This window comes from Rhagoletis pomonella, unplaced genomic scaffold (assembly GCF_013731165.1).
Source record: "Rhagoletis pomonella isolate Grant_MI unplaced genomic scaffold, Rhpom_1.0 Rhpom_scaffold_00006, whole genome shotgun sequence".
In the NCBI taxonomy this organism is placed as follows: domain Eukaryota; kingdom Metazoa; phylum Arthropoda; class Insecta; order Diptera; family Tephritidae; genus Rhagoletis; species Rhagoletis pomonella.
Window position 1 is genome coordinate 33,236,813 of NW_023458560.1, and position 12,150 is coordinate 33,248,962.

At 35.6% G+C, this 12,150-nt stretch overlaps 1 protein-coding gene across 1 annotated transcript in view; it reads left to right on the forward strand.

Moving 5' to 3' along the window:
• LOC118741875 overlaps positions 1–12,150 on the forward strand; it is a gene marked incomplete at its 5' end in the record, with an annotated part of 252,561 nt that overhangs the window by 231,733 nt on the left and 8,678 nt on the right. The window contains 3 exons of the mRNA XM_036473851.1: positions 5,524–5,666; positions 6,451–6,573; positions 10,714–10,816. Coding sequence (XP_036329744.1) covers positions 5,524–5,666; positions 6,451–6,573; positions 10,714–10,816 — 369 coding nt within the window. The remainder of the gene's footprint in view (positions 1–5,523; positions 5,667–6,450; positions 6,574–10,713; positions 10,817–12,150) is intronic.

The following is a 12,150-nucleotide window of genomic DNA, read 5'->3' on the forward strand; positions in this document are numbered from 1 at the left end:
CTGCGCCATCTATCGAGCAAAATAGTTTTAATGCATCCAACATACATTCCAAATATGAACTATATTTGTCCATAATTCGGGGTTTTCAAATATCTCGACACCCGTGCTAAGTGACTAATTTATCCTTCACATTGCATTGTTATTAGATTCTGAGCTATGTTTAAAGTTTCAAGTCTCTAGCTCATCGGGAAACATAATTAAGACTTGTAAAATAGATAAGACTTTGATACCAGAATCTTTTAAACTATCTTGCCTACTGTCTTTCAATTGTCTTATAATTGCCTTGCAAGTAATAAGATCGAAGTAATAAGAAGAGGTGGGCAGGCATATCCAAAACATACCGGATAAAACAAAACATGATAACCTACTACACTGATGACTCATAAACTGAGGAGGGTATCGGGATAAGTGGAGCTGAACCGAGGAAGAGGGAAGTGAAACATATTTTCCGCGGAGAACTTGACATGATGGCCATTAGGCGACTGTAACAACAAACACGGTGGGCTTGTTACCGATGTAACGAGCGTGTTTAAATGATAGAGGGAACACTTTTCCCTATTACTAAAACAACACAAAAACGAGTACTGTACTCGTGCGCAGATTGGATTTTGCGGATTTGGTACGCGAATCCATTTTAAATGGAATTCTAGCTACATAATGCGCTGCAGTGCTGCATATGTAGAAGCCTCCCAGTAGAAATTTTATGCATACGACATTGCTGTTGGTGGCATGAGCTTGCTGCTGTGTATACATGCCAGTATAAATGAACCTTTATTTCCATTTAACACGCGTGGTTTCTCAGAGCGTATGCGTACTCTAACCATACACTTGTACTACTGCTGTATGCATATGGCTGCATTAATATTTCAAACATACAAAAATGCAGTAATGGAACAGTATTAAAGCATTCTTACAAGATATGTATCCCCATATGTAAATGCTAATTCTCTGATACATTTTAATATACGGGGCCATACAAAAAAGTAGCACTTACATATGCAAATGCATATCTTGTAAATGCCCGTTTGTGCTGAAAATAGTATCGCACAACACGTCCGTTCACTAAAATTTTTGTACAAGACTGAAAATATTACAAAAATTCCACTTCAAATTTATCAAGAAATGTACTCAAAACAACGACAACGTACATTCATTCGCTTGCAATTCGCTAGAATTTGAATTTATTCGTGGAAATTCATGACTTTTTCAAACTGATTCACTCATATAGCAAGCATTCTTCATGAATGCATACAACCGTTTTCTACTGGGCGAGTACACAACTCCATTCAACGTAAATTGATAACAAACGACAACGCATCACATTCATTTTATTTGACATTCAAGCGTTTCGCACGAAACAAGTAAACAAATTAAATTCACGAATTGTTCGAATGACAAACGAGATTTAGTTGGTAAATGATGAATGCCGAATGAACGAGCACTTCAAGTGGCAATCGTTGTACGAAGGCGAAATGAAAAATTCAATTAGAATACAGTAAAATGTGACGCAAATCAATATTGAGTTCGACACGGTGGAGTTCAAAAATACAATAGCCTAAGTGATGGCGACATTTGGGAATAAACAAGTAGCATTACAATGGAAATGGAGAAGAAGAAGAAGTAAAAAGTGTTTTTTTCTTTTATTTTATTTGTATGTGTGTAACTAAATAGAAAAAAAGGTGTGCGTACGTAAATTCCACAAATATCTAACAAAGAAAGAAAACCTATGCAAATGTCTCTCTCATAGGAGCGCAAGACAAACAAAGAAATAAATGAAAATGCAAATGCGTACCGACAACCCCAGTCTCCCCAGTCAGCTCCAGCTAAAGTATCAAAACAAAATGTAAACAACATTTGAAGTTGAAAACAAAAAAAATGCAAAACCATCTAACAACTGTCAACCAAATGGCTACTTACTACTACACTTTTACTGGCGCCACTTTCAATTTGTATTTATGCGTCTGCCCTGAGCGCTGAACCCACATCAAAAATGCTTCTTTGGAATTGACCCGAAATTTTCTATGCGCATAAATTGCAGCATATAACCAAAATAACTTGCGCTAATGAAATTCCCTTATAACGCCAAATAGCGAATGTAATTTTTATCATCTTGTGATGTGAATATCCACTTTAAAAGTGTGGTTAGAACTTGCTCTTTCTGCTATTGGAAAGTTGAGCGTTTTCGTAAATAATGTGCAAATTTAAGGCAAACATTTATTGTACTATAAAAAATTAGTTTTGAATTGAGACAGAAAAAAGTACAAGTTGTTTCATATTTACTATGTAATTAACTAGCTTCTCCCAAACCTCTGTCAACGTGAGGTTCAGTTCAACGTTATGATTTCAAATAAAACAAAGAAAAGTAGATGAAATCACCGAAAATAATAAATTTTACTTTGAAAAAAAAAAAGTTATTAGTCTTTTTATACTATATCATTTTTTAAAATATTTTTTTTATGTGGCTATATAAAATCATATACCAACACTTGTTGTTTCATATCAATATTTTATTATTATATTTCCTTAAGCTTAAGCAGAATAAATAGATTGAAACATGATAAAAACATTAGAAGGTAAAACCATTCTCTCAATTCGTCGGCCATGATTTTTTTCTGACGTTTGCAAACATTTTAAAATCATATAAAATTGAAAATAAAAAAATGAAATTGTTCACAATTGTTGTTGTTTGAGATTAAACATGAGAATGTGTGTGTGAGCCTGAGCTCGAATTTTAAAATTATATTGTTGGCAAACGTCAGACTGCCTCTCAATGATTGATTGAAATTTGGGAGAGGTGGGATTGCAAAGATTGCTGAGAAGGCGAAATTAAACTCCGAAAAAGAAAGTTGTATTTTTGTACTTAAGTTTCCAGTAACAGAAATACTTTTGGTAAGTTTATAGTTTTTTCTTTAAACTGTAAAAAGTACTTTACTGTAGATGAGGAGAGTTCCTAGGTTTCAAAATTGGTTGAAAATTACGATCAAAATTGTCGTTTAAAAATTTCCGTATTTGTGTGTAGTTGTTGTTGCATCCTGTTTAACTGCAGGTGTTTTCGCATTTAGTTTTACTTCGTGTTTAAAATTAAACTTCGTAATAAAGATAAATGTGATGATTAAGAAAAAATTATACAAACGATTAGAACAAAAAAGTGAAAGAAAAGTTAAAGATAAAGACGAAAATGAGATAAATACATAAGAATCAGGACAACTGCGAGAGTGTGCGAGTTTATTGAATTTTTTCGATAGAAATCGAAATAAATTCAGTCATAAAAAATGTACTTATCGTAAGTTATTAATTACCGACATTTATCGCATCATCAAAGTTTATAGTTTTCGAAATTTATCGAGTTATCCATATTTACTGAGTTACCGCAACGTATCGAATTATTCAAATTGATGTTTAATGAGTTGTCGAAATTTGTAGACAAGAAGCTTATTTTCGAAATTATGGATAGTTATCGAGCTATAAAAATAATGAAATTTATCAAGTTATCGATATTTATCGAATTATCATTATTAATAGTTATCGAAATTTATCGAGTTCTTTCAACTTATCGATTTATCGATATTTATCGCTTTGCTGAAATTTGCCGATTTATCGAATCGAAGTTTTTTGGAATTTTCAACATATATCGAGTTATCGAAATTTTGACAGCCTCTGTGCTGCAGTGGTTAGCAGTGCGCGCTACCACTTCGCATTCCTTTTACTAGGAAAAGAGACCTTCCGGGCATGAGAGACATAACCTTGGAGGGGGTCGTGGTCAGCGTCGCCAGCGAAGTGAAGTATCTGGGACTAATCCTAGACCCCAAACTTTTATGGAAGAAACATGTGGATCACCTCCAGGGCCACGAAAGCTTTAATGGTGTTTAAGCGTCTGGCGGGAAAATCCAGGTGTTGTACGCACAGGATCCTAAGATGGCTATACATCATTATAGTATAGCCAATGATTACCTATGGGGCGGTATCTTGGGTTTCAAGAACTGCTCTAGCCACGGTGAGACAATCGCTCACCAAGCTACAACTACTGGCATGTGTATGCACAACAGGACCAATGCTCACATGTCCGACGACGGCGCTGGAAGTAGTCCTTGAACATGAGTCTCTTCATATAACCATAGAGCAGGCAGCCAAAAGAACTTTGCTTGACATTGCTAGAGAGGGATTTGGTAAAGGTAAAGTCATTTCCTCTAGGAGTATGGAGAAGCTAGGGTCCTCGCTCCCACTAGCCCTGTTACCTAGAGATGACATAGGCAAGACCATAGTCTTTGAGAAGAGATTGACACTAGAGCCTGGAGTGTCTCCGCTTTCGAGGCACTACTTCAGGGTTGCACTCTGCACTGGTCCACGGATGCCTCGAAAACCCCAGAAGGAACCGGTGCTGGAATTTTCGGACCCAGGGCCAAGATTTCTGTTCCTATGAGGAAATATCCGAGGATCTTTCAAGCAGAAACGAGAGAATCATAATCCTAAGTGATAGGCAGGCAGCACTCAGGGCCCCTCATATCCAATGAGGCCAAATCGTCGCTGGTCCTTGAGTGCATTGAGAAGCTTAACTCCCTGGGTAGACACAATAATATCAAGTTAGCGTGGGTACCTGGTCACAAGGGAGTCGAGGGTAACGAGGCGGCTGACGGTTTCGCAAGAGAGACGACAGTCATCACTCCAGTTGGCCCTGCGCATCTAAAAGAGGAGCTTAGAAAAGAGAGGATCACTATGAGGGCTCGACCCTCGAAATGCGCAGTTATCGAAATTAATCGAAATTGGTTGAACTATCGAATTTTGTTGAGTTATCGGACTATAGCATTTTTTAAATTCATCGAATTATCGATATGTAACAAATGATCGAAATTTATCGAAAAAATGGAATGTATCGTGTCAATTCCAAGTCCTTCCAAAGTCTTCAATCGATCTCCAAAGATATAAAAATTGTTGTCACGTTTTATTTTCAAAGCAGAAGATTTTGCGGTAAGTAATTTTTTACCTTGTAAGTTAAACGGCGTGCTACTTAAGTTAGAAAACCTCTCCAAGGCTCTTTAAAAACTAGAAAAACGGTTGAATTTGGACAGTAACTGGTAATCCTAGTACTTTTCTTGCTGCAAACCTTAACAATTATAACTAAGTAATAAATTCTTTATGCCACAATTATTTCGTATACTGCATAAGAAGTCATGCAATTTTAAGTAGTTTTCCTCACCGCGTTTATATTTTTGACACACATTTTCCAGTTCATAAATCATTTGTGACATATCATCTGCATAAATCTCATTAAAAACATTTCCATTAGGTTTCGTTTCTTTACTGATGCCAATACTGAATATCTATTTTCTTTCACTACATTTTTTTCCTCCTTTTCTTCTCTTCCATTTCACCCATATATTTGTCGTTACCAAAACGACTACCGCTACTGCTACTGATGCTGCCGCTACTGCTGCTGGCTGCCATTATCCTTACGACACCGTTACACACACACACACCCATACCCGCATGTCTGGTGATTGCATTCATCGACCCGTGGAATCGCAGGATTCGCTGGTGAGCTTTGCAATTTCGAATATAATGAATGCGAATCGAATCCATGTCAAAATGATGGCGAATGCATCGATCACATTGGCAATTTCGAATGTCGCTGCACCAAAGGATATACCGGAGCGCGTTGTCAAATTAAGGTAAGCTACAACTTTAAATGTATGTATGTATGTAGGTGAATGAATTTATTAGACTTTTTTTTTCTTGCTACCTTTAACTGTGCATGTAAGTTTGTGTAGGTTTTGTGTTAATTTGAGAGAGTAGTTGTGGTCCCTTGGTACACAAATAACTTAATTTGCAGTTAACTTTGTTGGTCTATGCATCATCTTTAGGTGCGGCAGTTTGTTGTTTTTCTGGTTGTCACCCTCTTTCGCAAGCAATTTGGGGTTCGCTAATGAAATTTCCACAACTTCGTGCAGTACACTTATCGAAATACTTATTTATGTTTGTACTTTATTTTGTCTACTACTTTGATGTCGAATTGATTTCACTTACATTTCATTTTATCTTTCAAACCACATAGAGCATTAGTGTGGCCGTGTAAATGTAGTCCGCCAATTATGTGGTGCATTTCGATTACCATATGCGAAGTCAAATATAATATAAATAACTCACTCAGGCTTGTATGAAAGCAATTCCAGTACCCAGATACAAAAACAAAACGAAAAATATTTAACCATAATATACATCGCCAAAAATTTTGCAATTTTCTGATTACTATTTTCTTCCTTTAGTGCTTTATTTATTCATAAGGCATCATAGACTGCCGCGCTGTTCAAAATTGTGTCCTATAAATATACAATACCTTTCATACATACATAATCAATGCATTCAAAATATACTTATGTATCTGTGTAAATACATACGCTCATACTGTATCTCCTTTAACCATCTATGCTTTCGTGTCCATTCCTATTTATTTAGGTGGATTTTTGCGCCAACAAACCCTGTCCGGATGGACATCGCTGCATGGATCACGGAAATGATTTTAGCTGTGAATGCCCGGGAGGACGCAATGGCCTGGATTGTAATCAAATGCCACGAAAGGTAAGTCATGATTTATGCAAATATTTTTTTTTTTTTATGCATAACAAAATGCCACAGGCACACATACATACATACAGTAGTACCCATGACTATACATAGGTATGAAGGGAATTGTAAACTAGTTTCCTTTTTTGTATTATCGGACTGGTAGACATTTAGTTTTGTTTTGAAAAGCTATCTTGCTTATTTAACTGATTTATTAGTGGACTATATTTTTCATCAAATGGAGTATTAAATGACTCCTCTAATCAATTTTCAATCCCAAAATAAATACCTAAATACATAGCTCTTTGAAATTCTTAGCTGGGCTTAGCAAGGCTCGTACCGAGTTTGGTAAGGATTCGTGAAGCGGCTACTACATATACAGTATATCATCATAAGTGGGCGGGTTCACACCCCTTTTGCAAAAATTGCATAATATTATTTTGTACTAAAATTCTACTTTACATACTAATTTTCAATAATTTCGATCAAACGTTTACTGAAATATCATAGTTTTTGCATTTTTCGAAAAAAACGTTATATGAGAATACATATACTCAATACTCTGATAACAGATTAATTCATTTTTCATATTGCATTTTCATCGGGTTATGAGCTTAGTTTTGAGTTCGAAGTCTCTAGGATGTACATACATATAAGTGAAGTTAAATAAAAGCTTGTAAAAAATAGTCAAAACTTGTTAAAACATCGCATCCCTATTTGTTTGCCCTTCATCGTTCATATTAACATATATACATACATCTAGCCATACATACATATGTATGAGCGTTATTAGTTTTGCGCAACATTTTACATAGTTTCACTATTTTCCATCATAAAGATTTTCTCTTTGCTTCAAATGAAATAGGGCATGTGAACCAAGCAGCTGAAATCAATTTACATCACTGTTTTTTTGTTTCACCAGATTTGTTTACTTTGACGAAGAATTAGAGGTAAAAGAAAATGCAATTTTTCACTAAAAATCTTTGCAAAGCAATCACAAAGGCAGCCACTAATACTTGCGCATCAACTGAAGTCTCATAACAACCTCTTTGAATTTTTAATGAGTTTTTAGTAAATTTAGTTTAGTACAAGTTGCTAATCATTGACTTAGTTAAAAAGCATTAGAGCAGCCTTTAATTTCAGTATTTTACTGATTCTTTTTACATAAATTTCATAAGACACTAATTTGGAATGCATTTACTCTGTTCACATAGCATAACTTACTTATTTCGGTTATTTTCAAGCGTAATCCTATATACCCGTAAATTGGAAAAAAATTTAAGAAAAAACCAACAAAAATTCAATTCGGTTGCATTACAGCTGTTTAAAGAAATATATACTTATTAATTTTAATTGAAACATTATGGGGCATATGTACAAGAATCTCTTTTCCTTGTAAAATAAAAACTTACCGAAAAAAAAAAATGCCAGGCTAGACACCCCAATGTCAAAATTAGATTAAATAAGCTAACGAGAAAACTCAAAGATCTCTTGCAAAGAGAACGCAACTCCCAACTTCATCGTTATCTCAGTAACCTATAGACAACAGCTGCTAGCGACTATTCTGTCTAGAAAGCAACAAAACAATTAAAGATACCAACTCTGGCACAATCCGCCATCAGAATGGAAAACAACCAATGAGCTAAAAGCGATCTCGAAAAAGCAAGCAAATTTGCACATCATCTAAAAATCGTGTTTAATCCACACCAAATTGAACACTATATCAATACTGCACAAAAAGTAAGACAGACTCTCGAACAACCCCACCAACTGGACCCCCTATAAAAAAATGCTCAAAACTTGAAGTTAAGGAAGCGATGATCTAATTACTGGAGAAATACTAAAACAATTCCTGACTTGCATTTATAACCCAATCTCTCATAAGGTTTCGCTGCACCTCAATGGAAATTTTCCCAAGTAAAAATTATTCCTAAATCAGAAAAAAGTGCAGACAAACTTAAGTCATATCAGCCGATCAGTTTGCTACCCATCAAGATGCCAGTAATAAAAGATCGAAAGAATTCACTAATTCGGTTTCAGAAAAAACAAAACAAAGCACAATGGAACTAGTGCACAGGCTTGCGAATTGCATTCAAATTGCATTCGAATAAAAAAAAAATTTCCACAGCTGCATTTATCGATATATCTGAAGCTTTCAAACGAGTATGTCATGACTGCTTACTTCGAAAAATAAAGAATAACCTTCCCTTAAACGTAAAACCTGCACACCCGTTAAACTCAATAACGTGGATTTTCCAAAGCGTGATGAGAGAAAATACTTAGGCATATTGAGGAATTTAAAAAAAATAGCATCTTACCTTACACTCACATCAACTTATCTTACCACAACTCACCTAAACTCTCCTACACCTTACTTAAACTAACCACCCCTGATCCTACCACACCTGAATGCACCAAACCTTAACACACCACAACTGAACTCGTCTTACCCGTTCTCATTACACCTCAATTTGCGAACTATTTCGGCTTTTTAGAAATTATCGGGACTAAATCAGGATTTACATAACTATTTCAGGATTCGTGGGAGTATTTCAGGATTGTCGGACCTATTTCGGAATTTTCATTATATACATACATATGTATATCGACTTTGATATGTTTTTCTAGTTTTTATGGATATTTTTATTGATTAATTTATCGGCATTTTTCGATATTTTTATCAATATATTTATTAATATTTTTATCAATATATTTATCGATATATTTATCGAGTTTTTTATCGTAATTTTTGACGAAATAAATGCTGCTAACCCTTTTTTTATACCTTAATGGCCTTATTCACAAAAAAAAGTGGGTTGAAAGAGAAGGATGTGTATGCAGTGAGGAATTTATTTTATTGGACATTAAATTTAAGCTACCGGATTTATGTAGCGTGTTTCACGAAAAGATATCTGTCATTAAAACAGCTGCCAATTGGTTGCGAACTTGTGAAATATCGTTTAGAGAGATAATAAATAACTAAATACTCTGACAGCCAAGCGGCGATCAGATCCCTGGGATCGCTGATCGTAAGATCAAAACTAGTCTGCGACTTCGCGGCCTTTCTCTATCTATTGCCTCGGATTACTTCCACATCAGACTCATTTGGGTTCCGAGGCACAGCCGATTAACTGGCCAGGCAGGGCACCTTAGAAGCCATCACCTGCAAAAGGGAAGTCATTGGGTTACCATGGCAACCTGCAGACTGCTTCTGGACAAATGGGCCTTTAGTCAGCTCAGCGAACACTCGGCGGAAACATAGACATGCAAGGTCCTGTTGGACGGTAGTTGATCTTGGGCGGTCTAGGAAACTTTTACAGCTTACTCTTGGTTTTGATAGGCGTTCTGACTGGGTGCTGCCCCATGGAAAATCATGCGATACGGCTTAATATGGCTGCGGACCTGATGTGCAGCAACTGTCTGGAGGACGATGAGGTGGAATCATCTCAACACTCTCCTCTCAGCTGCCCTGCCTTTGGCTGAGGCTTAGGTTTAAACATCTCGTGTCGTACTTCATGGTTGCTCCAGGAGAATTCTCTAGAGTTGGCAGCAACTGCTTGCGGAAGTTCATAACCAGCACCCAGTGCTTTTCTAACTTTTCTTGATTACCTTCCAAGATAATCTTTTCCAAGATCCAATCGTTCCAAGATAATATTTTCTTTTTAGTGGTAACACAATGGACATTCAGTAAGTAGTCTTGTGCGTGATCGAAAAATTTACTTTAGAATTTATGTAGATAGCAATGTCCTGGTCAAGAATGTCACATTAAACTTTACCTAAAATTTATGAAACTCGCTTATTAGCAATTCCATCAACATTAAATAAATACTAAACATCACTTATCGCCTTAGTTATCACAAACATTTATCAAAAAACTAAGTTCATATTTCTCCGCAGCCTCCATCCACTGAAATAATTAACAAAATTTATAATAATTTGCGCCATGCTAACCACACATTAAATCCTCATTATGGCAACGTCCACACTGGCTGACTTCAGGACGAAATTTAATATTCTATCCGCGCACACACACATACACACTAACACGCTTTTACTTATATAGTATATGCATATTTTACACATTAGAAAATTTACTGGCATAATTAAATTTTACTTTTCACTTTTTCTCATTTACACACACACACCCACACACAGCAATGCAACGAGAATCTCTGCAAGCATGGCGGCACATGCTGGACCAGTGGCGCTTCCTTCTACTGTGCATGTCGACCCGGCTATACTGGGAATATGTGTGAAGGTAAGTTGGTGTTGGCGCTACTTGATGTGCTCCAGGGTGTAACTAAGCATAATTTAGAGATGACATCAGTGGCTGTAGTCGAGAAGCCGCAATTCAACTACACGCGTACTCTACTGACAGTAGTGGAAGTGCGGCTGCTGTGTTGATATGTGGGTTATATAGCAGCTACTTACATACATATGTATGTAAGTAGGCGCTTGGCATGCGACTCACGTGTCATACATAATTCTTGTCATTATGCCAAGTGGTATGCAAGTAGTCAAATTAATTATATGAAACTGCTAAATTTTTAAAAAGTAAGAGATAGAGTAAAATTTATATACTTAAGTTAAGCAGCAACTTATTAGTAGAGCGACAGAAAGCGCGCGCATGTATTACTGCTACTAAACCATAATAAAACGGCATAAAGAGATTTACTACTAGTCATTCGGCGAATTTTAGTATTCGGCCAAGACCACTACAGCGCTTAAAATATTTGTAATAACAAGTTCAGTATATATGAAGCCTTTTCTCTGCAAAATTAATTCAGGTAAAAAAAAAATCGGCTATAATTTTGAAAATTCAGTAAAAACATTTATTTTTAAATGGAGGACAAAGTTTTGATAATTGGATTCACTTGCAAGTGTATAATCAAACGAATATAATCCCTAAATTAAAAAGAAAAAATTGAATTCAAAATGGCCGATCCAATACATTTCTGATAGTTACGTTATCTCTCTCTAAAATTGGTTCAAGTAAATCAAATCGGTTATAAACTTGAAAATTCGGTACAAATATTTACGGCGGAATGACAAAGAGCATTTCTGAAATCCAGATGGGGGAAAACTTTTTAAAAATTTATTGATTCGCTCGAAACTTGTTACGCCTCTGACCACGAATTTTTCAAAATTCACAATTGCGGATCCAAAATGGCGGAAATTTTAAAAGAATTTCGAATTCGCTTCACTAAATCCGCCATTTTTAAGCTTAAAAAATTCGTAGTCATAACTATTCGTCCTCAGCGACCCAAGAACCCCCGAGTAACAAATTTCAAGTGAGTCCAATAATATTTCAAAACTTCGTCTGCCATATTGGATCCGCCATTTTGGATTTTTAAAAATGCGACCCAACATTTAAAAGTAAATATTTATATATTGAACCAATTCTGGCAAGAGGGGAGATTCAGTTGACGAAGAATGCCGCATATGGGTGATTCCACGTAAAGTGGTCAAATTTTAATTTTTTTCTCCTATAAGACATTGTTTTTCTTTGTTTGAATATAATTACCTTTGAATTTTTAGATTTTGTTACTTTAAAAAGAAAAAAATTAATATTGTTCTTAATTTAATTTAATT